This window comes from Eutrigla gurnardus (genome assembly GCF_963514095.1).
Source record: "Eutrigla gurnardus genome assembly, chromosome: 1".
Classification (NCBI taxonomy): Eukaryota; Metazoa; Chordata; class Actinopteri; order Perciformes; family Triglidae; genus Eutrigla; species Eutrigla gurnardus.
The window spans coordinates 18,711,528-18,737,606 of record NC_139915.1 but is presented as its reverse complement, the minus strand read 5'-3'; the positions used below and the strand labels follow the sequence as shown (position 1 = coordinate 18,737,606).

The 26,079-nt window shown below is 44.4% G+C and overlaps 1 protein-coding gene across 5 annotated transcripts in view; it reads left to right on the top strand.

The window, feature by feature from the left end:
• The window catches only part of il16 (interleukin 16), an 85,105-nt gene that overhangs the window by 19,640 nt on the left and 39,386 nt on the right, over nucleotides 1-26,079 (top strand). For 3 of the 5 annotated variants that reach the window (XM_084006560.1, XM_084006561.1, XM_084006559.1), the window contains exons 6-12: nucleotides 7,635-7,760; nucleotides 9,350-9,452; nucleotides 10,170-10,318; nucleotides 15,423-15,533; nucleotides 16,393-16,507; nucleotides 19,833-19,906; nucleotides 21,057-21,306. In XM_084006560.1, the coding sequence (XP_083862686.1) occupies nucleotides 7,635-7,760; nucleotides 9,350-9,452; nucleotides 10,170-10,318; nucleotides 15,423-15,533; nucleotides 16,393-16,507; nucleotides 19,833-19,906; nucleotides 21,057-21,306 (928 nt within the window). Of the gene's footprint in view, nucleotides 1-1,986; nucleotides 2,113-7,634; nucleotides 7,761-9,349; nucleotides 9,453-10,169; nucleotides 10,319-15,422; nucleotides 15,534-16,392; nucleotides 16,508-19,832; nucleotides 19,907-21,056; nucleotides 21,307-26,079 lie in introns of those variants that run through there. The other 2 variants (XM_084006562.1, XM_084006563.1) reach the window with 2 other exon arrangements.

Below are 26,079 nucleotides of genomic sequence, written 5' to 3'. Positions count from 1 at the left end.
ACCTGATGACAGAAGCAGCGCCGGCGCTCCCACCACGCGCCGTGCGTGCGTATCATAATAATAACAATGCCGATATTATAAAAACAGGAGAGAGAGAGGGAGATGTTTTGATCCGAGAGGCTGAGGTTCCGTTACGCGTGCAATCCGCCTTTGATCTGACGTCAGATGTAATGGGACAATCTATATACATATAAATTCACGCGTTGATTCAATTAGTTGCATTAATTGTTTGTTTGTTTGTTGTGATTATTTATTGCATTTAAATGTGTCTGGAACTGTGGAAACCTGCCTGTGAGGTCTCGGTGACCTGTGCGCACTGCGCACCGTCAGCCAAACTTCCACTCCGCCAGCTGTAATTCGCCTTGAATGAATGGACTTTATTTGCGCCTTGCGCCGAGAGTAGACCAGGTTGGAGCTGGTGGGCTTTCAGTGCAGTCTCGGCGAGGCTTTTTGCCACGAAACTTCCGCTACGCCAAGCTGAATCTGTGACGCCTCCCACTGCTGCGCCGCCACACCCATCTTGGCGCAGGCGATCCACCAAACTGCCAAACTGACCGTGCGCAAGGCTGCGCGGGTCGAAACTTGCATTACGCCGGCTCCGCCACCCTGCGCAGCCCTGCGCTGCGCCACGAAACTAGGGCCCTGTGTTATGAGCTAATTTCCATATTCTAAAGGTGTAAACGAAGAGCTCATTGGAATTGAAATATGTATTGATACAATACATAATATGAACAAATGCAATGTGTAACCCTGGCACTGTGGAAAGTGACTAACAGCTAAACTATTTGTGTGTGGGGACGCCGTGATCCTCATCTTCCCACACACACTCAGACACAAGCATCAGAAATGTTGACACTCGACAAGTCACGGAATTGATGGATGCATCATTTTGAATAAGAGGTGTCAGTCCTGAACCCAGCATGCTGTCGTTCAGTAGCTTACAGTATATGGGTGCTTTTTGTTTTACAGGTTTTAGTATTATTGTCACTGTGGGCTGTAAAGCTTCATCATGCTGCCAAGTCTATTTTAATTCACTTTTAGGAGGCTGGTGGAAACCTGAAGGAGAAACGAAGAAAAGCAGCAGTAGGAAAGAATTTCTAATATGTGATGACTGGACTCAGCTGATTCTCTGTTGGATGTTTTTCTTCAGTAATGAAACGGACCCTTTCAAAGACGAGCTCATATTACAGAGGATATATAGAGCGTGTTGTCAAGGATGGACCTTTAAAGTCTTAATTATGTCAGTTATACTGCAACATCTCTATAATGTGCCTCAACATTCACAATCATACAATAATGTCCTACATATAGGGCGTGGTAAGCACCATCACGCTACACTGCTTTACTGCTTATGAATGGAACTTTTCAGTGTGACACAAATAGGACATAATGTCCTCTTTCAGAGATGTCATGATTTCTCTTTAAATCATCTAAATGACTCTCCAGGTTACCTAGTTTCATATAAACCTGTATCTTCACTCAAGCTCTGTCTAGACTGAACAGCAGGTTTTATCTGCTAGTCTGTACTGGTGGGATTCCTCAGGAGCACCACAAGACGATCACAATCCTTAAGTCACAATACGATATTATCACAATACTTAAGTCACAATACGATTTCACAATACTTAAGTCACAATGCAATATTATTATGATACCTAAGTCACTATACGATATTATCACAATACTGATATGATATTGTCATGATACTTAAGTCACAATACTTAAGTCACAATATATTATCACGGTACTTAAGTCGCTATACAATATTATCACGATACTTCAGTCACAATACTATATTATCATAATACGTAAATCACAAACTATACTGTATTATGCTACTGCTGTACTTAACTGTGGTCACTCTTACATTAATAATAGCATTATTTATTAAGTGCTTTTTAAAACAAAAGTTACAAAGTGCCTCACATAATTAAAACAAAACAGCACAAAACAGTACAATAACAGCAATAAAACAGCAATATAACTCATACAGTAAGTGTCATGGTCCTCGCTCTCAGCACACCCTGCCAATCACCAGTCCACCACACCCCTAATCAGCCGAACTCCACTCACCTGGTCTCCACAGCTGCAGCTGATCACCAATCAGTCCAGGTATATACTCCCCGTCATCCTGCACTCATTGCCAGATTGTTCTATGTCGTTCATACTAGTCTCTCCAGCATTTCTCGGACGGATTTCCCGGTTCCGACTCTGCCTGTCCCCGACCAGTCTACTCTGTCTGCCCCGGCGTTGGACCCAGCCTTCCGGCCCTGACTGATTCTGCCTGCTCCCCGTCTGTCTTCCGCCAGAGTGGTTCTGTGACTGAACCGCGCTCCACTGGATCTAGTTCCACGATCCACTCGGTCACGGAATTCTCCGCCTGCCACTCGGATCGTAGTCCACGGTACTACGTACAGGCAAGAGACTGTTCTCATGTGTTGTCAGGCTGCCTATGCCACGTACCACTGGCACATTGTTCCCAGTCGCCTCCTGCGGCGTGTTCCTCGTGGGTGGGGAACATCATTCCCAGAAGCAAGAACTGTCTACAGTGTCATCTGTGAACTGTCCTGTTTCCCGAGTTTGCAATAAAAGTCATTACCAACTGACTGTCTGCCTACGTGTGCTGCATTTGGGTTCGCTGAAGCACCCGTTACAGTACAATCTCGCCAGACATGGACCCAGCGCACACCTCTGACTAGCTGGCACGGCTGGTCTATGTGAAGACCCAGCTCCAACGCCATGAGGCAGCCTTAGCCTCTACCACGGCTGAGGTTCGACAGGCAGTGGCGAACCAGGAGCACAGGTTTACCGCACTAGCCCTCCAAGTCCAGCAGCTCACCGCCACTCTTTCCCAGACCGTCTTGCTGCCAGTCCGTCCGGAGGCACCTCCACCGGCTCCAACTCAGCCAGCCCCCGTCTCAGAGCCGCGGGTTGGGGTCCCCGAGCGATACGCCGGTGATGCGGAGGGCTGCAATGCCTTCCTTGCGAACTCTTCCATCCTCTTCTCCCTCCAGCCCCGCACCTTCACCTCCGAGGAAGCCCGGGTGGCATTCACCATTAACCACCTGACGGGGCGCGCTCAGCTGTGGGGACGCACGCCAGCCTGCTCCTCCTTCCAGACTTTCTCCGCCGAACTTCGCAGGGTGTTTGGAGTGGCATCGTGGGGTCCTGACGCTTCTGGTGGTCTCCTGGGGATCAGCCAGGGGTCCCGCTCTGTGGTCAACTATGCTATCGACTTCCGCAACCAGGCTCGGCTGAGTGAGTGGAATCAGCCAGCTCAAGTCAAGTCTTCCTCGTGGGTCTCGCGGACTACATCAAAGACGAGCTGGTTTCCCACGACCTGCCTTCTTTGTTCGATGGCGTTATCAAGCTCAGCTTCCAGATTCCCCTCCAACCTACGTCCTCTGTGTCAAGTCCAATTAATGCTGCCTCAAGGCACTGAGACTTTGGCCACCCACATAGACTCTGGTTCAGATGTGAACATTATGGACAACAACCTAGCACTACAGCTGGGGGTCAACCGAGTACTCCTGCCCTGCCCGGTTCCAGTCAAGGCCTTGGATGGCCATCTGATGAAGACCGTCACCCACCAGACAGTACTCATCCGCATGCTTATTGCGGGCAACCACCATGAGACGGTCCAGTTTCTCATCCTGCAGTCTCCTCACCATCCGCTCCTTATCGGGTTCCTCTGGCTCCGGCGGCATAACCCCCACCTCAACTGGGCCACGGGGGCCATCCTAGGTTGGAGTTCATCCTGCCATCCAGTCTGCTTGAAGCAAGTCACCGCAAAGTGCTCTTCCGTTGGACGCCGGCCGCCCAGGACGCCTTCCAGGCCCTAAAGACATGGTTCACCTCCGCCCCCATTCTGGTCATGCCGGACCTGGAACGGCAGTTCGTGGTTGAGGTGGATGGCTCTGATGTGGGAGTCGAAGGTGTACTTTCTGAGAGGTCTGCTGCCAGGGCTGTAAACTAGCGGTCGCCACTCGCCAAATGCGACTAAAATATTCCCCTGGCGACTTAATTTTGGAGGGATACATGCCACTGGGGCGGGTAAATGTTTGGCCCGATGGTCGTGCTCTTGCAATAAATTATGCATGATATAACAAAACATTGTAGTAGCTGTAAACTGATAAATTATGACGGTAGCAAACGTCAAGCTAAACCGGTGATTTGTTGTGTGTCACACTGAAGTAGCTCCCCCGTCACCGCTGTAGAAAATAGTTCCCCCGAAGCAACGTAGCGTGCGCGTCACCGTTCTTTAAAAGTTTGGCGCAGTGAGTGTGATTCACACCGGCCGCGGAAGCGCCGCGAATAGGCGCGGCCGTCCCGCGCCGTGAAGCGATCGTTTCGGCATCTGCTCTATTTTTGTGCGCGTGCCGCGAGCGAACGCGTCAATTCTGGCAGTAAATCACACAAAGAAACACGAAACAATCCGGTCAATTTTCAAAATAAAAGCAATTTTCAAAATAAAATACCGCGATTGACAAATGCGATCATATTTGTGTATCTCAACTCGCACTGGGAAACAGGAAGAGAAAATACATTTAATAAATGTGAAGAGTAGATAAACAAATATGCGTATTTCAACGGTATATCTGCACTACTTCTCTCTCTCTCTCTGTCTCAGTTCTGATGAGTAATTCATGAGTGTTTCCTTTGTCACAGTTTTGCACTGTTAAAGTTTTCAATTTGCAATGTTTGAGATGAAATGAATGAAATTCAATTAATAATATTAAAATGTATTTCTAAATAATACTTTGGCCTCTTTTTTAAGCATGTACTTCTCTATAATACTGTTATCTTAATGAAAAGTAGTGAAACAGATGTATATGCAACAAAAAGAGGCAATTTATTATTTGGCCGGTAAAAAATTTACTTGGCCGGTAGATTCTTTCATCTACCGGTCCCCTTGGCAGGTGAGCCAAAAAGTTAGTTTACAGCCCTGTCTGCTGCTGACCAGAAGCTGCATCCCTGCGCCTTTTTCTCTAGGCGGTTGACCCCAGCCGAGAGGAATTATGACATTGGCAACCAAGAGCTCCTCGCCGTCAAGTTGGCTTTGGAGGTCGTCCAGCGCCGCTTCTGGTGGTCCTCCCTGGGAGAGGACACCAGGGACTTCGTCAGCGCCTGCCCCACCAGCAACCAACACAAACCCTCGCTCCAGGCTCCTGCTGGTCTCCTACACCCTCTGCCAGTTCCTCATCGTCCGTGGTCCCACATCCTTGGGACTTCGTCACCGGTCTGCCACCGTCCAGCGGCCACACCACCATTCTGACGGTGGTGGACCGATTCAGTAAGATGGCCCGCTTCGTGCCCCTACCTAAGCTCCCATCCACCAAAGAGACTTCTCAGCTACTGATTAATCACGTCGTCCGACGTAGTTTCTGACCAAGGTCCCCAGTTTGCTTCGGTCTTTGGAGGGAGTTCTGCTCGCTGCTGGGAGCCACCTTCAGCCTATTCTCTGGATATCACCCCCAGTCCAATGGCCAGACAGAGTGAAAGAACCAGGAGATGGAGACGGCACTTCGCTGCATGACTTCCCAGCACCCGTCATCCAGGTCCGAGAGACTCTTGCGGGTGGAGTACGCCCACAGCACCCTGACCAGCTCTGCCACGGGCCTCTCTCCTTTCCAGTGCTCCTACGGCTTCGAGCCCCCCTGTTCCCGTCTCTGGAGAGAGAAGCTTCCTGTCCATCAGTCCAAGCCTTCATCCACCGGTGTCGTCAGACCTGGGTCCAGGCCACTATGCATCTGCCGCCAACTGTCGTCATCAGCCAGGGAATAAGGTCTGGCTCTTTACCCGAGACCTCCCCCTGAAAGTGGAGTCCAAAAAGCTGGCCCCATGGTTCATCGGGCCCTTCGAGATCAAGGAAGTCATCAACCCGGTGGCCGTGCGGCTCAAGCTCCTCTGGTCCATGCGGGTCCATCCCACCTTTCATGTTTCAAAGGTCAAGCCGGTTCGAGATATTGCCCTGGTTCCTGTGATGCCTCCCCCTCGCCTTATCGACAGGGGTCCCGCCTACACGTTCCCCTCCTGGATCGGGCCCTCATCAAAAAGTTCCATCAAGAACATCCAGACCAGCCAACCAGGACCAGCTGCATCCCCAGACCTCGGGGTCTGCCTCCTTGGTCACCCCCTCTTCCTGACCCGTCCAGCGACGATTCTGAGGAGAATGGTGCCAGTTCCGAGGATCCCTCCTCGGACGAGGGAGACGAGCACCCGGGAGCCCAGGAGAGCAGGATGGAGGTTGAAATCTCAGACAAATTCTGACCCTCCTCCGAACCCCCTCCACCCACCCTTCGCATCCTTTTTACACAGAGATTCTGCAATAATGACGGAAAGAACTCTCAATATACCGCGATTGCACCAGTTTAAAAAGAATTGCTTAATGCTGCAAGTTTCGTGCACCGCGCAGGCTCGCGCAGGCACACCTCCCGTCTCGCCCACCGGCGCAAATGGGAAAGAGGGAGGAGAAGAAGGCGTGAGTGGGAGACGAGGCGTGGACTGGGATTAATACAGCCGATTCAGATCTTCACCAATCAAATGAGCTCCTCTCCTCTCCTTTAATGCGTTAGGGGAGGTTCAGTGCAAGTTCCGTCACTTGACAACCCAATGACAGAAGCAGCGCCGCCGCTCCCACCACGCGCATCACGCGCTGTGCGCGCGTATCATAATAATAACAATGCCGATATTATAAAAAACAGGAGAGAGAGAGGGAGATGTTTTGGTCCGAGAGGCTGAGTTTCCGTTACGCGTGCCATCCGCCTTTGATCTGACGTCAGATGTGACGGGACGATCTATATAGATATAAATTCACGTGTTGATTCAATTAGTTGCATTAAATAGTGTTTGTTGTGATTATTTATTGCATTTAAATGTGCCTGGAACTGTGGAAACCTGCCTGTGAGGTCTCGGTGATGTGTGCGCACTGCGCGCAGTCAGCCAAACTTCCACTCCGCCAGCTGTGATTCGCATTGAATGAATGGACTTTATTTACGCCTTGCGCCGAAAGTAGACCAGGTTGGAGCTGGCGAGCTTTGAGCACAGTCTCGGCGAGGCTTTTTGCCACGAAACTTCCGCTGCACCAAGCTGAATCTGTGACGCCTCCCCCTGCTGCGCCGCCACACCCATCTTGGCGCAGGCGATCCACCAAACTGCCAAACTGATGGTGCGCAAGGCTGCGCGGGTCGAAACTTGCATTGCGCCGGCTCCGCCACCCTGCGCCGCCCTGCGCTGCGCCACGAAACTAGGGCCCGTAGTGTAAAGTGCTATGAGTGGTCTGAAGAGTAGAGAAGTGCTACATAAATTCAGGTCTATTTTCCATTTGCCACTACCCTATATTGTCAAATACTATACTACTTATATTATACTCACTTATACTCTACTACCCATTCAATACTTATTTATAGTAATACAGCGTTTATGATGATCCCTCACCTTGTTCTCATCTACTCACTGCTGAGTGCATTTAAAGTGTTCTAATAACCAGGATGTAGAACTGCATTGTTTTAAGTCTTGGAGACACAGAGGTAGTAGAGTGAGAAGCATGAAAACTAATCAAGGGCTGAAGTAAACTTTATGCTACCTTACGTTTGACTGAGAATGTTTTTATCTATGTCTGTGTGTTTGTGTAGGACACGTCCACATGTGAAAACAGACTGACTACAAACTCACAACATCTGGCTCTCATGTCCCCATCCGATCCTCTGTCGTTGCATGGATACACAGATGAAGATGCTCTGGCCAACAACAGCCTCAAGGTGAACTCATCTTTCAACAAAAGTGTCGTCCCGCTATTATAGTTTGTTTTTGGGAATTTAAAAAAATGCCTCTAAAAGGTGAAAAAAAATTATCAACGTGTGCAAGTGGAGAGACATGTCCAGTCATGTCTGCCATTGACCATTAACTAGAGTATAATTACAATCATGCATTTTCTCTGTTGTCTGTGGATTTGAAATTAAATCATCAGGGGCCTAATTTATAAAGCAAAATCTGTTTACCCTTATACCTCTGGTCTCAGTCGCGTCTGTGTCTCCCTCCTTTTCAGACACAATCCCCGTCAAAGTCACATCAAGTCAAACTTCGTCAAATATTCAAGCAATACATTAAATACACATTGGTAAAGGAGCAGAAAGATGTAATTTACCTTTAGATCGGACCACTTTTCCTTAAGTTCTGCCACCGTCTGCTCTGTCCCACTGACGCTGTTGACTGCAGCAGCAATGTGTTGCCACTCGCACTGCTTCTTTATATTTGTGATCCAGCTGCTGTGGCCGCTAAATAAAATTATTTTCCCGGGCCTCCACCTCCCCAACAAGTGTCTCTATCTCTGTTTCTGAAAAGTTACGCTTATTCGTTTTTTCTGACGCCGCGATTCACCGCACGAAAACAATTGCATGCCGACTCATTAATATGATAAAAAGTGGGCGTGTACAGGGCGGGATTCAGGTACGCACACTTGTAGGTGATCTGTGATTTATAAAGGGAACATTGCGTATAGCTTGTGTGCGCACAGTTTTATAAATCTGAATGTTTTGTGGTGCACGCAAACTTTGGCTTTTGGGCGTACGTACACTTTTAGTAAGGTCCTACGCACAGTTTTATAAATGAGGCCCATTACACAACTTGATGTATCAGCGTTGATGATTAATTATCTGCTGATGGGCATGTCCTCTCCTACACTGTGACCAGAGTGTGTTGATGAAGCATCAAGGTTGTTCAGTTTTACTCATTATGGGGCTAGCTAATTAGCTAGCTAGCTCCATGCTACAGCCACAGAACATAAAAAGCACCACATGAACTGCTGGGCTGGTCTACATTACTTGAACATGTAGATGGACTTCATTGTTTTGAACTGACTGTTCATGATGGCCCTTTAAATGAGCTTAGGCTAATAACTAGCATGCTAGCCATTGTAATGATTATGGTTATGTGAATGATGTAAACGTCTGTTATAGTGATAAAATACAGTTAAACAATTGGGAAGTTGAGTTTACATGAAGGCTGGGATATGTATATGGTGGTGATTAGCATGACCAGTTAGCAGAGGCTATTTTCAGGCTTTCAAGTGTGAGGGCAACTCTTTGCTGCGGACATTGGTTTTGCAGTGGCTATGTGTATTTTGAGCACAGTATGTTATGTAGAATTCAAATATGTTGGACCTGAATCAACCACCAACAATATGAAATACACAGATACATTGCCTTGTAGCCAAAACAAGTTTGGTTTGGGGGTTTAGTTTAAAAAAGAAAATTATGAAAAAAAAAGAAATGTATGTGTGTGTGTGTGTGTGTGTGTGTGTGTGTGTGTGTGTGTGTGTGTGTGTGTTTGTGTGTGTGTGTGTGTGTAGTTCCCCATACCAGAGGTAAATGAGGACAGGTGCTGGGACCCGGAGAAGACAGAAAGCCCACCAGGACAGACATCCAGCAGTAGGACACGCTCCAATTCAACCAGTATGTATCATTCAGTAAAACCATCTCTCATCCACCAGGAGGAGTGGGAACCATTACTGGTCAGATCTGTGTAGAAGGCTGCAGCTAAAGCTTTTAGAGTGTATAGTGAAGACAGACCAGATTGGTCCTAATATGTTTACTGCCTTCAGGGAGGTGTGAGGCCGGGGACTAATATCCTTTCAGCATCGGAAAGCCACACCACTTATGGGAAATGTTGTTAGAAATGCATGTGCTTACAGCTCCAACAGTGTGAGGTTGAAGAGAGGATACAAAGTATAACAGAGGCATATAGTCACAGTGATCAGGAAATATGAACATTGTAATGAAACCAATACATTACCTCACAATCACAGTTTCATTACGGCCTGGACAAAAGTTGCACAATATGAGCAGCACCACATATGAAAAAATAGTCAGAATAAATAATAATCACAAAATTCCAAAGGTTCCGAGGTTTGCCAGGTGTCAGGTGTCGGAGAGTCCTCCTGTCCTGGACTGTGATCATCCCATGATAGTTTGTAATGTTTCAGGTCAGAATGCTTTCTCTTGCTCTCTGGAAAAAATAACAAGATCTTGTTTAGTTTCCTTAAGAAATGCAGACATTTATGTAGACATGTGATGAGCATGTTGGGTTGTTTGTGATGCTGATTCCCAGGAACTTCAAACTGTCCACTAGCTCCACCTCAGCTTCATTGATGTTCATGTGTGTCTCACTAGGTGTTCATCCTTACTGGATCGGGGATCTGGACAGCATCATCATGAAGAACCCAGAGCTGTATCCCAGTAATCCGAATGGGAATGGTGGTTTCTATGGAAACAGGAAGTCTCTGTCCCAGCAGCTGGAGTTTCCTCACACCGTGACACAAGTATTTAACTTTTTTGTAAATTACAGATTTCTTTTCAAAGCTGGTCAAACCTGGTGACAACATGTATACAAAATTGTATTTCCCTTGTGCTCCTCAATGAAGATAAAGACAGCAAGGCCCAAATGAAGGCAGACAGCAGATCAATGCATAAGCTGACACACAATTAAGATGTATGTGTGTGGTCAGTTAAATGGTCAAGTCACACCAATGATCAGAGTCTTTTGTTCCCTCATGGGTCCGTTGTACAGCTCTTGGTTTCCAAATACGTGATTGGCTACAGCAGCATTAGGTTGGGTGGTGGCTTCTCCTTAAGTTCTGTTTTCAACTTTTTTGGGTTTTTCCTTACGATCGCACACTAAAGACACTACCTACACTCGAATGACTGGGAGGACCACATTTTTCTGATTGGGTGTGAGTGCAGCTTAACATCCTGCCTCCACCAACAACTCTGTCTCTTACTAATTTATGTTCCCATGTAACCAAACTGCACTCTCAATTACGTTTCAAGGGAAACATATTTTTTCCAGACCAAACGATCTCACACATGGTAAACGAACAAAACCAAACACAACAAAACACGCCATAGCTAGGTAGATGGATAGGTTACAGAGGATGAAGTGGGTATACTCTCTTATATATTCCAATGGCTTTCTGACTGACAGGAGGGTATACCCCTTATACCTGTGTATACCGTCCACTACACCACTGGATTTAGGATTTAGGCGTTTAGTTAAACCATCATGCAGTGTTTCCCACAGGATTTTTGGAAACTATGGTGGGGGGGCTCGCGATCCTGTAGGGGGGTCCGGGGGCATGTCCTTCTGGGAGAAAATGTTTAATAGATTTCATTGTAATGCATCAATTTGGTGAATTTTGAAAACCAAAATATTACATATCAATTACTGACCAATTTCTTACAAACTGCTGGTACTGATACAAATGTTGACACACTAAATGGGCTTGAGGAGTTTAAGCATTCAAGAAAAGATGAAAACAAAAATGACTAAAACACAGTGCTGAGCCTTTATACTATTAGTTTATTATAGCTATTATTATTATTAATAATAATAATAATAATAATAATAATAATAATAATAATAATAATAATATAAGTGGGTGACTATTGCTCAGCCTTCCTTGGTGTTTTGGTTTTGACTCAAGCCCCGTTCACATACGTCACTACTCGCCCATCTCTGAGCGACAACTGTCAATGGAATGTGAATGTGTTCCAGCGGAATGTGGCCAGGACAGGCGATGCGATGTGGGCGGGTACGGAGATAAAATAATTTTTACTTTCTGCAAAGCGAGTGAAGCGAGTACCAAGCGAGTACCAATCAGAATGTAGAATAGAGATGATTGACAGTTGACATCAACAGAGAGTTCCACAGAGAGTTGCCGCTTGAACTAGCCACCGGCGGCAGTGAATTTTTTTTGCCAGCGAGTAGAATTCAGCGAGAAAGCGAGGGGCGACGGGCGAGTAGCGATATATGTGAACGAGGCTATACACACACGCACTGTCAAACTTGCGCAACTGAGGGGGGGGGGGGTAGGTGCGGGGGACGCCTTGCCATGGTGACTGGGAAAACAGAATGTTGATGAAACCAGCCGCAAAGAAATTACCCTTATAATAAGCACTGCTGCCCTCCTGTTTCATTAGAGCCGCTAGTTAAAGGGATAGTTCAGAATTTTGGACAGAAGACCTATTTTCCAACTCAACCGGTGTGTTAGAGACGTCTGGAGACGTTTTCAAGACATTTCATTCAGTTCTTCTAGTTGCCGAGTTCGCTGTGCTATGGCTAGCGCAAGTCAATGGTTCTAGTTAGCCAGGCATTAAAAACAGTCTTGCCCACTCCACCTTGCTACCATGGAGTGGGCATCCACTGACGTCCGATGGGGTAGCGAGAGAGAGAGAGAGCGAGAGGTGGAGCTATTCCTCGCAGCGTTCAGGGGCGGAGCCACTGACGTCCGATGGAGTAGCGAGAGAGAGAGAGAGAGAGAGAGATGGCCGTATGCAGCCACCAGATGTAGCTATGTCCCTAGCGTCCGCCGGGAACAGCTGGCTTAGGACACGTGTGTGCGGCGTGTATGTGTGTGTGTGTGTGTTAGCGGGACACTAACAAAGAGAGAGAATGCGCGAGCGATATTCTGAGGCTCAGAAGGCGTGCCGCTATCACACGGGCGCGCGTGAATGAACTGGCATTTATTCCGCGAGACCGGTCTTTTAACTGATAGTAGAGGCTTTCTGAGCTCGCAAATATGGCGGAGGTTAGTCGAAAACACTGTTACAGAAATCAACCCAACGGCGTGGGTACACGATCAGCATTCGAATACAGCAGCACATGAACAAACGGACTCGGCGGTCCGCGATCAGAACTTAAAACACATTAACAAGAATTACAAGCATGTCCTACACTATCGAATCTCTGCTTCTGCCCAGACAAATAGCCTCTTACTTTTGTCGATGTGAGATGCGTCGATGTGAGGGTTTCGTCCCGTGCGGTGATGGCGTTCCTTGACGCCGGCAACGGACGGTAGTTCATGGGCGCTTGTTCAGTGCCGGATCCAATTGGTTGAAGAAAACCGTTAGTAATTCTTCCTTCTGCAGGAAATGAGGAACAATCGCGGGGCTCGGCGATTTAGTCAGCTGATTTCAGACAAAGACGGGTCGAGTTATCCGTTCTGCTAGTAGCTAGGGCGAAGAAAGTTTTTCTTCTTACCGCGGGGAATGGGAGAGTCGCGCTGTCGCGGTGGTCTCCTCGGGATCCAAAATTATAAACAAAAGAAAAATAAAACGAGTAGAGAAAAAGAGGGGTAAAACAGTCTGTTGCTCGTCCAGCGAGTTTGGGGGAAAGACTGCGGCCTAGGACAAAGGAAAACGCTGCAGACGTAATGTTCACCTCCTGGTGTAACGCGAGTTACGATGGAGAGAGGAAGTTCTTCTGGTGGCGCCAGGATTTATAGCTCACGGCTGGTCCGGCGGACCCCCTGGAGTCCCCTGCAGTTGTCAGCCAATAGGGCACCAGTTGTGTGACGTCACATCTCGCGACCAGGTGCGAGGTGACACTAAAATGGTGGTTGTAGTTTTTATCTCCTTTGTTCCTTTGTCCTGGCCGCATTGTGTAGGCTTTTGTAGGCCGCATTGTGTAGTCCTAACGGTTAGGTCCCCAACAGCGCCATAGTCTCATCAATGTGTGGTTCTAATGAGTCACTAACATCAGTCTCCTGGTGGACCACCAGTCAGACCTCCTCCCTATGTGGACTTCCATTTTCCATTTTTTTGTCATTATTAGGAGAACTCAAAGACTCCAAAGCCCAAAGTTTAGTGTGTGCACTAGTTTTGAAAAATCCACCACCAGAGCATAATAAATTACATGATGAGGTCCTTGATGTGAGTCCTGATCCTGAGGACTGTCTTGAAGGGGACTGTCTTGTGTCCAAATCTGGTTTTAAGACATGTGGGCCCACAGAGAAACTGCAGACGGAGTTACTGTAATCAAGATGTAGCTGCACACGTATGCTTTGGAACCGTAAACTGCAGGGCTATTCAATTAGTTTTGAATCAGGGCCAGTTAATGGAAATTATCAAAATGAGGGGCCAAAAAATATGGCTTGAAAACGATGAGCGTCACATTAATAGCTACAGATACTGTAAAACACTATGACGATGTATAAGTGCATATATTGTCTTTATTTTATCAAGTATTAAGTTGTAGGTTTACTCAAATTGCAACAGCTGAACAGTTCATCAAAAATACAGGTAGAAATAGGTTAACTCAGAGTTCCACAGCTTATCAAATAAACAATCCTTATTTTAATGAACATAGGCTAAGTGTTAACTCAGGGCGCACTCACACCATTGCCATTCGATCCGTACCGAGCCTCGGCACCATCCCCCCCCCCCACAGGGGTCCCTCGCCGGTTTGCACTCACATTGCTCCAGCCCAAATGGGTCTCGGCCAGATTGCCTGTTGTACATACGTCATCACGTCGTAATATTCGTCTTAAAGTCATCAACAAGAGAGAACAACACAGAGAACAAGACCGAAACTTTACTGACAAGTCCGTCTGCACATATTTCTAGTAAACACTCGGCCTGCATCAGCGCATTTGAGCGCGAGTGAGTGGACAGCATCAGCGGAGCGGATTTTGAGACACACAGCGGCATTATTATTATAAAAGTACGGGTCCGGTTCAGTCCGGAACCTTTCCGTTTTTTCAAAGTAGAAAGCAACATTGTGGTGATTAAACCAGACGGAACGGTCATAAGAACAACATCAGGAACGTAAAGTACACCAAGAACAACGTAGCGGGAGCGCGGGGTGAGGATTGTGGCCGCGTGCCTTGTGGAGCAAGTCTACACTGTGCTGCGTGGAGATGAGAGAGGGCAGCTCATATCTGCCACTTTTTTTCCAGAAAAAGGGCTAGTAAATATTCTTTCGTGGGATTCAGCCCGGGGCAGCCAATTGAATAGCCCTAGTCTAGTGGATGAATCCAGCCATAATTGGAACAGGAAACATTGAGCAGTCAGTCTGATGTAGTTTCAGTCAGTTTGCTGATTACAGTTCTCTCATTAATGACACGGTGTCATTGACACCAAGCAAGGATTCAGATCCAAATGTTGGCATTTAATTTTAAAGTATTTGAATTTTACATATTGGGTTATAAATATACATAGTGACTGCCCTCCACTGGTTGAATCCCGGTTACTGCAATTTAATTTTGCTATTGGGCTGATCATCTGGAGGCAGCTTTAGTCACCAACCACAACGATTGGCATGAAAGGGTCATCATGAACGTTGAGGTGAAAACAGTGAAGTCCAGCTACTTGTTAAAGTAATGTAGACCAGCCCAGCAGTTCATGTGCTGCTGTTTCATTTCTGTAACTATAGCATGGTGAATAACTTAATGCCTCATTCACATTCTAGGGTCATTTGTTGAATTTCCTGGAGTTCTGCCAACACTCTGGGGTTTAGTTCCTCTTTAAGGATGATCTGTAATTCTTACAGTAAGGTTCACAATGCTGCTCCATGCTGGCAGTGACAGACAGAAGTAGCTACCTGCCTTGTGTGACCAGTGTGTCTGTGTGTTACATGCTTCCCTCCAGCCCGTCCACCGGCCCTCCCGCTCTCTCAGCTCTGCCCAGCTGCTTCACTCCTGCAGCAATGTGCAAGCCTTCATCATCTGTAATGTTGTGCTGATGAAGGGCCATGGCAAGGTAGGAAACATACACCACCATAACTCTGCTCTCAATGTGCAGTGCAATTTCACATTTGTATTTATCTTGGTTCATGAACTGGGTCACTTGATAATTAAGCAAAACACTTTCCTTGTAACTATATGTACTGTGTGGAGTAAAAATAGTGCCTCGAGTTTTTATTTTGTAGTTCTTATCGAATCTGTGGCCGTGTCAGGACTGTAAAAACCCCGTCCAATAAAAGAAGTCAGGCTGGAGAAAATCATTGGACGGCCTGCCTCCCTGTCGATGCTTACTCCCTGATTGCACGCACTTGTTGGGGCATTCTGGGGGAGGGGCTTTAGGGTTGAGATTCTGTGATGCGTTCAAAGTCTCAAGATCCCACAGACAGTGATACAACTGAATGTCTTCTCCTACTCTTTGACCTCTACTGTAACTACTGTAAATGTGATGAAAAAAACCTGACTTAAATACAAATGGAAATTACATGAACATTAATGATTGACAAAAAAACAGTTGGTTTACGGATTATGAAAACTGATTGAATGTTTTCAAAACAGTAGGGCCTACCATTCATATGTTATTATAAATTATGTCATGGATTGCCCCATGGGCATGCTTGTTGTCATTGGGTTCCAAATAAATCAATGCTGAGTTTTGGTTTCACACAAACAATTGTCTCCTGGGTTAAAGTCCTGTGTTTGTTTAGCTTCTATTCTTTATAAAAGACTGAGTTTCAACACTCAACTAGTGTTCTGGTCCTAATTTACTTCTGTCATCAATGTTAATCACGTTAATCATGATTATTGTTGTGGTTGTGAGTATCGTTTTTGCTGACATGAATCAGTTCTAATGCTGTCAGTAATGATTGTGTTCCCAGGGTCTGGGCTTCAGTATAGTGGGTGGGAGGGACAGCATGTACGGACCAATGGGGATCTACGTCAAGACCATCTTCCCTGGAGGTGCAGCGGCTGCTGATGGGAGGCTGCAGGAGGGTGAGAGATCACATCCTGGACAGTTAGCTCATCTACAATTGTTCAGGGTTTGAGTCATTTGCCACATTATTCTGTTCCCTATAGTGTCATCCTGCTGCTTTCTATTAGTATTTAATTTTACATTTTAAATGCATTTTGAATTTCCAGGTGTCCCTTTAAATTGTGTGTCAGTGCCCAAACCATGCTCAGAGTTAATTGCACTGACCCCCCCCCCCCCCCCCAAAGTGAATTTATTTAAAATCATGGATGCTAAAACCATCCATTATTTGAATGTAGCGTTGATAGTTGTCCCTCAATATGACACTTATAAACCTAAATATTTAAAATCACATGGTAATTTGTTGAACACAAGGTCAGCCCAGAGAATAGAAGGATTATATGGGAAGCCCTATACTCACGTAATATTATAATGATATGCTAAGCGTAAATGTATAGTCTGTAATTCCCTGAGATCTGTAACTCCCTGAGTCTGTTGAGATATTTGTTTTACATGCCAGCACTCAAATCTAAGTCTGATCTCAATCGTTTTCTCTCCTGTGTTTGTGACAAGAACAAGATAATTTTCTCAGTTTTTTTCAAGATAATTACTGTTTGTTGTGTTCATGTGCATAACTTGCCAACACTTACAGGTATCTTGTGCATGGAGAAATGAAACCTCCCTTTGAGGAAAACATGAATTCTCTTTAAAAATAAATAAATAAATAAATAAATAAGTAAATGAAATTAGACTTAACCCTTATGCCCTGTTAAGGGAAAGTGTGTAGTTGGGGTGCATTTTGTCAGGTTCAGGGCAAGACAGAGACTCGGATAAAAAGGGGAGGTGAGGACCAAAATGCAGTTAAAAAAGAAAGATTTATTTAAATAATAAACTAAATACAAAACAAGAACTAAGCCAAGAACAAAGTATCAACCAAAAAACCACAAAGGCAAAAATGTCCATCAAATAAACACTTACAAAAAAGGAACCAAAACACGAAGGGACACGGGAGGCAGGACGAGGTACAAAAATATCCAAAGACAAGACATGGTGCAGCATGCAGGGGAAGACAGCGACAGCAACATCGACAATGATCCACCAATGAGACAGGGGAAACACACAGACTATATACACAGGGAGGCAGGGAGCTGACGAGGAACAGGTGAAACACATCAGGGCAGGCGTGGTAATCAACACGAGAGGGTGGGGGAGTCAAGACAGCGGAAACAACAAGGACCAGGAAGTACGAGACAGGAAATCACACTGGGGACAAAATAAAACAGGAAATCAAAACCAAGGAAACAGAACATGACAAAAACACAGATCATGACACATTTATTGCAATAACTTTGGCTGTGATTGTTCCCTAGCCATAAACATGAGGTCAGTAATTCAGGAAGTGTGTTTTTGAATGAATATTGAATTTTTGAAACCAGAACAAATTAGGAATTTTCATAATTTCTGTCAATGTGCAGGATTACAGGCAACTGTGACAAAAAAATGGCAAGCTTGTTCATATGTTGATAGTAGGGACTGGTGCCTATCATGACAAAATACGATTGTGTGTGTGTGTGTGCATGTGCGCACCAATTGCAGACATGGATTAGTCTATGGGCAGCAGAGCGGCATATTTCACGTACGAGAAGCAAATCATAATTAAAGAAGAAAAATTAAAGTTAAAAATATCATACAGGCAAAAAGCAACAATTTCATCTGCCAAATGCAGAAAGGACAGCTGGCAAAACTCACCAAGTGTGAATGCGTAAGTCGTAATATGACTGCCCATCATAAGGGAACTACTAGATCTGACTGATTAAATGAATGTTTTAAGTGTCCTGAGCTCAGTGGTAGAGTTACCGCCCCATGTACCGAGGTTCCCTGCAGAGGTCCCGGGTTCAATCTGCCCTGCGGTCCGCTTTTAAAGCATGTCGTCCCTCTCTCTTGCCCCTTTAACTCTCACGCTGTCCTCCCGCAATAAAAAGCTGAAAAAATAACTTTAAACACATGAATGTGATGCTTAGATGTATTCTTATAGTGTGGTTTATGACAATATCAGCCTGATTCTTTCAGCTGCAATCCCGTCGGTGTAAAACGGACTTGGGAGTGAACCAGCGTCGTAGGACGGAAAACCCAAAGTTAACCCTGAAGTTACCTCGCTAAGCCCAAATCCTGCTACAGGCCTGTATTTCTGATACATGTTTCTAAAGTCAATCGATTAAAACGATGTTCAATCCCCTCAACTTCACAGAAGAGATCAACATGACCCACATGCCCCAGAACAGTTTTAGTGCAGCGGATTGCATGGTGCGAAAATGTAAACAAGGTTGAGAAGGCAATAGTTTTGTAAAAACATGCATAAATCTGACGTTATACAAAAAGAAATTATGCACCAAAATCAATCTTTTCACTTATTATTCAGATGGGTCAGCCGGTGATACTAATAATAATCAAAGTCAAATTTGATTTTCCATCCATCCATCCATCCATCCATCCATCCATTGTCTACCGCTTATCCTGTATTCAGGGTCGCGGGGGGGCTGGAGTCGATCCCAGCTGTCATTGGGCGAAGGCGGGGTACACCCTGGACAGGGCCCAAATTTGATTTTATAATATTGTATTTTAGTGTGTATTTTTTAATCAAAACTGGCATCTAAATGGTTAATTTTTAATTGTGATTAATTAAATTATTACATAAATTAAACAAGAACCCCTTCATGAAAACATTGAAACAGGGCATAAGGGATCAAATAAATAAACAAACATTATAATATAAATAAAAATAATAATTAAATAATAAGGTCAGCTCCAGGAAATGATGAAAGATATCACAAGGTTTGTTTTTTGTAAGATAGCTTACCTTATTGTAAGATAGTGAAGTAAAAACTCATTCCTTTCAGAGATTCTACAGGCGATGCATCGTGTAGCAAAATGCTTTTAATCATATTTAAAAGATGTGATTGTGGTGCACTTCTGCCTCGTGTGGCTGGAATAAGTATCACAACAACAAAGAAACATATATACCATTTTACTATAATTTTTAATTGGTAAAAATGAAGGAAATTATCCAAAACGTCCTTTCTCTTGTTCTTCAGTCATACACATCAGCAAAAAACAGTTAGACCAGACTTTTGTAGGAATTAACAAAGTAAACAATTAAAGCAGTTTAACCATCTGATGAGGTATAACAGACCTTAGCAGTTGCCAATTTGAATTTAACAACTGTAAATAAGAAACAAAGTAGCAATGAAGATCAGATTGTAAATGTGTTAGACATGATGGGAACTCTTGTTCCATTTAATTTTTAAATCGTGTCACTTGATATGAAGTAGACGTTTCTGTGTGTACCAGGTGATGAGATCCTGGAGCTGAATGGAGAGTCACTGCATGGTCTGACTCATGACGAAGCTCTGCAAAAGTTCAAGGTAAAACACTGACGTTCGGATCCCAATGACATGAATGACAACACACATTGGTTCACTGACCAACTCACTGTGAGAGTCTGCTGAGATGCTTTGAGATGGGACCACAGAGAAGGTGTTGAACAGTTAAACCTTTCAGTGGTAGAACGTCCGTTCTATGTATTGATAAGGTCATTGTGGGAGGAACATTATGTTCACTTCTGCAGGAAATGTGGTTTCCTGAGGGCTGAAGTCAGCTCAACATACCCAGGTTTCTGTAATCAGGTTAATCTTATTTAACTATCTAACAAACTAACTGTGATCCAGCAATGGTCCTAAATCACAACGGAGGTTAGCAACTCAGTAAATCACCTGGGTTTCTCAGTCTGGCTGTGAGTGCGTTCACGTGAAAGGGGCGGAGCCTACATTTTGATTGCCTATTCATTCTTAAATCAAAGTTACAGCTGAAAGAATAAGGCTCCAATATTGTCATATACACATTCACATTTTACCAACTGTCCTTCTACCATTGCTTATAGTATGGATTATGACTTTACCTCCTTAGTATATGTGTAATATAATTTCCCTGAGCTCTGATTGGTCAGAGTTAATCCTGAAGTTACCTCAAGCACAAATCCTGCTTCCTGGTACAAGGCTCTGGATTTATTCATATCAGAAGTTTACATCACGGAGGAATTCTTTACAAGGTATATAATTACACTTGTTGTTTTTGCATGATAATAGATGTGTTGCTCCATCCCCAAACCAGTCACCTAAAAGTAATGAATACATGAAGGAAATCCCATACATGCAGAACCCTCCCATGCAAACATACGTCACAGCATCAAAGCAATATATCCAACCTCATAAAAATCACGTGTAATGGATTAGGTTTTCTATTACTGTAACATGAGGAAATGTTGTTGGTCAGCGTATCTGGCAAGTGGATGTTGTGAGGTTGGTGCAGTCACGGATGTGTTGGGGGGGGGTTCCAGAGGGAGGGGGCAGCGATGGAGAAAGCTCTGTCACCCCAGGTACGGTGCGTGGTCCTAAGTGGTGGAGGCAGGAGGTTTGCATCAGAGGAACGAAGGCTGATGATGTAATAACTGTAATTGGAGAACATGCCCAACATTTCCACAATCATGTATCAGTGATTTGTAATGTGTTTGTGCAGCAAATGAAGAAGGGCCTGCTGACTCTGGTGGTGAGGACCAGCCTTCGTGTGGGGGCCCTGTGTGGTCAGACTCAGGTAGCCCAGCTCTGCAGGTCCCGGTCCCTCAGCTCCACCACCGGCATGGCCAGGGTCAGTGCTGACATGGGAGACTACAACTACCTGAACAACACCTGCAGTAACTCAGCCGGAGTCCCGGCACAACCTGCTAAACCCAGAGACCGCGTCATGATGGAAATCGTCCTGCACAAAGGTGAGATATCAGCTGGGTCTCCATGGTAGGACGGGTCCTACAGAGGACTGCTCTTAATTCTATTTAGATCAATTCACTACGCTACAATTCCTCGTAGGATTATGGATTTTGCATTCCTGAAAAATAATATACACAGATTCAAAAGAAAATACATTCAATCAACAGGGATTTCATGATTCAATTATTGTAATTTAGAAACATACAATTAATATGCTCTCCTCAAAACCACCACAAAAGGTCAAACTGGACATCAGACCATCTCCACTGGTCCAACAACCACCAGCTTTGTTTTAGCTGGAAAAAAAAACATTATGTGGTGTTCACACAAATGTTCGCTTGTTTGACCATGGGATCGTTTGTGTTTATTCAGGGCGCTTACATCCATGTAGACTGTAAGGAAATGACCGGACCCGGTTTCCCGATAACGTCCACTCTTTGCGCGCTATGAAGACTCCTAAGTTATTGACTTACCAAAGTTGTTTACCTCTATAGTCGTGGTTCCCAAACGGTCTCTTAGGAGTCTTCTTAAGAAACACTCCTTACGTTGTTCGTGCACGGCGCTGTCCAGAAAGAAAGTACTGAAATCGATTGCTCAGAGTTCGATTTTCCATTTCATGCGCATTTCATGCGCAGGTGCATGACAGCACTATATTATAAAATGTAGGCTATGGCAGTGTTTGCGAATAAAACCTTGCTAGAAATCCTTCTAGGCCTAAACATTTATTTAACCATGGTCGAACATACTACCATAGCCTATACTGATTTAAAAAAAAGATATAGAAAATATACACAGTAAAATCGCCAGTGTAAATATAACACTTAAAGAGTTAATTTTAACACTACCTCAGTAAACATATGGTCCCTATCTACAGAGTGTTAAATGCACACTGAACATAGAGTTAAATTTCCAGAGTCAATTTTACTCTGGTAAGAGTTAATATTTTACACTACACTACATTACACTGAGAAGTGTTAATCAAGTTTTACACTATGTAAGAAGTAACACCCATAGGGCCCTAGTTTCGTAGACTAGGCGTAGTCAGCACGCAGCGCACGTGCACCACGCCGACGGGGTGTGTCCGCCTGGACTTTGCAAGTTTGTGCACCGCGCAGGCTCGCGCAGGCACACCTCCCGTCTCGCCCACCTGCGCAAGTGGGAAAGAGGGAGGAGAAGAAGGCGTGAAGGTACGTGTCCACAGGCAGCGGTGTTTCCCCGCGTCCCATTCATTGTCTATGTGAAAAGCTGTGCAATGCATTCTGGTAGCGTCGCGGCGAATGTCGAGAGACGGCGCGCGAGTTGGCCGCTCCTCATTTGCATAAAGTTGAAGTTGAATCTACTTTATGCCATTCAGAGGCGCCGGGCTCGACTCGCTTCTTACGTCGCGGGGTAAGAAGTCAAGGTACGTGTCCACAGGCAGCGTTGTTTTCACACTTCCTATTCATTGTCTATGTGAAAAGCCGTGCAATGGATTCTGGTGAATTTCGAAAGACGGCGTGCCGAGTTGGCCGCTCCTCATTTGCATAAAGTCGAAGTCGAGTCTACTTTATGCTAATCAGAGGCGCCCGGCTCGACTTGCCGCTCGCGAAAATCTTCTAAACTGAATGTTGTCGATCTAAAATAAAGACAGATTCAGCAACTGCATAGCATATTTCTCGCTTAAAATGTTTTTCAGAAACACCTTTCGGTGAACTATTTTCGTAAAATAAGAGAAAGTTTCCAAACGAGCCGCCATGTTGGTCTGTGTGAACTGCGGAGCAGACAGGACAGCTCTGTGAAAGCGTTTAAAATCGCCCCTGTGGACACGTACCTTGAGCGGGAGACGAGGAGGAGACGAGGCGTGGACTGGGATTAACACAGCTGATTCAGATTTTCACCAATCAAATGAGCTCCTCTCCTCAACTTTAATGCGTTAGGGGAGGTTCAGTGCAAGTTCCGTCACTTGACAACCCAATGACAGAAGCAACGCCGCCGCTCCCACCATGCGCATCACGCGCTGTGCGTGCGTATCATAATAATAACAATGCCGATATTATAAAAAACAGGAGAGAGAGAGGGAGATGTTTTGGTCCGAGAGGCTGAGTTTCCGTTACGCGTGCCATCCGCCTTGGATCTGACGTCAGATGTGACGGGACAATCTATATAGATATAAATTTACGTGTTGATTCAATTAGTTGCATTAAATAGTGTTTGTTGTGATTGTTTATTGCATTTAAATGTGCCTGGAACTGTGGAAACCTGCCTGTGAGGTCTCGGTGACGTGTGCGCACTGCGCGCCGGTCAGCCAAACTTCCACTCCGCCAGCTGTGATTGGCCTTGAATGAATGGACTTTATTTGCGCCTTGCGCCTTACGCCAACAGAAGACTAGGTTGAAGCTGGCGGGCTTTCAGCGCAGTCTCGGCGAGGCTTTTTGCCACGAAACTTCTGCTACGCCAAGCTGAATCTGTGACGCTCCCCCTGCTGCACGCTACACCCATCTTAGCGCAGGCGATCCACCAAACTGCCAAACTGACCGCCACGAAACTAGGGCCCATAGTGTTATTCACATTTAACACTAAAGAGTTAAGTGTTACGAAATAACTTTTCCAGTGTTAAACCTACTTTACACTATGTTGATTATGAAATTACTCCAAAGAGTGTTGATTTTTAACCAACTGCTACCAGTGCCACATTTAATCTACTCTCTCCCAGTGATACAACACAAAACTTAATCTTTGCAGGGGGAAAAAACACACACACATTTGTATCCATATCTTAATTAGAGCCCGACCGATATATCGGTGGGCCGATATTATCGGCCGATATTAGGCATTTTCCAAACTATCGGTATCAGCAGTTATAATGGCCGATAAATGAATATTTTAAAAATAAAATAAAAACGGACGAAACACCCTTATAGAACTTAACAGAATTTGTCTCCAGTCTTGTTCAAAGTTATATTTATGAAGCTTAACAAGTCTTTTAATACTGGTTTGGTTGTTGTTGTTATTGTTCAAAGGACTTTAAGTTTTATATCTTAAGTTTGTATTTTTATACATTTTATTTATCAGAACTTTAATATATTTTTATGTTCCTCTGTTCCGTTGTGTCAATAAAATAAACAAGTTTATTTTTAAACTGCATTATCATATTATTTTAGTGAAGACTCATAAATAACTACAAATAACTTATGTTAGGGAAATCTGTTAATGTTTTGTTACGCATTTCTGAAATAAAAAGTAAAAAATATCGGCCGATATATCGGAATATCGGATTTTTAAATCAACAAACATTTGCATCGGTATTGGCCTTCAAAATCCTTTATCGGTCGGACTCTAATCTTAATACATATTTATTCCAAGTAAACATGAAATATTGGCATTAAATGTAAACATAATATATAAAATCTCAAATCTTATCACAGTCTCCATTATAAAAACATATTTTCAGTTGAACGCTGGAGAAAATCTCCTGTTAAACTGCATAATACTGTATTGACATTTCTCACAGCCTTGAAAATGTCTTTAAAGTGCATTTATAATGCTACACACTGAATCATTTTAGCAGTGTTCAACCAAGAGCAGACTTTGCCATCACCTGGAAACAATCAACCAAGTCAAACCAAAATCTTCCAAATAGGTCACTGCATGAGATATGTAAGTAAGTGTAAGTATAGTAATCTTGTTCAATTTTACTCTGTCCATTGTTGAAAGAACTCCGTAAGAGTTAAAATACTTTGACAACGCATTTTAACACTGGAAAATTTACTGTATAACAGCAGAGGAGATTGAGCCAATTACATCCTTAATTACATGTTTAATTCAAACATGTCATTTCAATTGGCTTCAATTGGCTACAGATGCGAACTTGGAATGAATAAACAACTTAGCCTATCCTGCTATCCTGCATGTCTACACTGATACGCCGCCCATCACTTCGGATGCGTTGTATCGCTGCAATAGTTTTACCACATTTCACAACCGTCACCGGCATCCATTTATGACATTTTAGCACTCAGACCCAAATTGTTTGACGATGTGCCAATTTCCCAAATTGCTTGCAGGATTGTGCATGCCTTGACATTGACTAGGCCTAATGGGCTAATTAAATGACACTGTAATATACCTAGGCTACTTCTGAGGTTGAGGTAAAGCTTAGACTTGTGATGAAATGCATGCACATTTTATTTTGTGCTTGTGTGTTTCCAGCAATTATTTTCTTCATGAATTACTTAAAACCATTGGTGAAACACAGCACTGGCAATGTGCAGTTCCATGCGCAACAGGGATTTCTGGGTTACTGTACAGTGGCGACGACTAGCGTCAGGAGCTGAAACATCACTACGTTAGAGCTAAGAAGGCTCTAAGGGCGCTCCAGACCAACCTTACTAACGTATGACATACGAAAGAGATTCGTAGCAAAGAACGTTTTGGGAAACACGCAAAATGTTAATTAGGAACTCTAAGTAGGGGTTATGAATGACGTAGCGTTAAGAAGGCTTTAAGAAGGCTTCGGGAAACCGGGCCCAGAACCTTTTCTTTACGTTTACATTTCATCCAGCCCTGGAATAGAAAGTTCTGTAGATTTACTGATTTACTGTTTAATGTTGATGCACATTTCTGTCAAAAAATGAATTACACTATCTTTTGGTCAATGAAAATTGTGTATAGTTTTTATTTTGTAAACCACATTTAGTCTCGTTTTTATTCGTCTACAATATTGCATTATATGCATTATATATTTAATTATTGTTATCGTCACATGACCAGCATTTTCGCTGCGTCTCGTTTTCCTC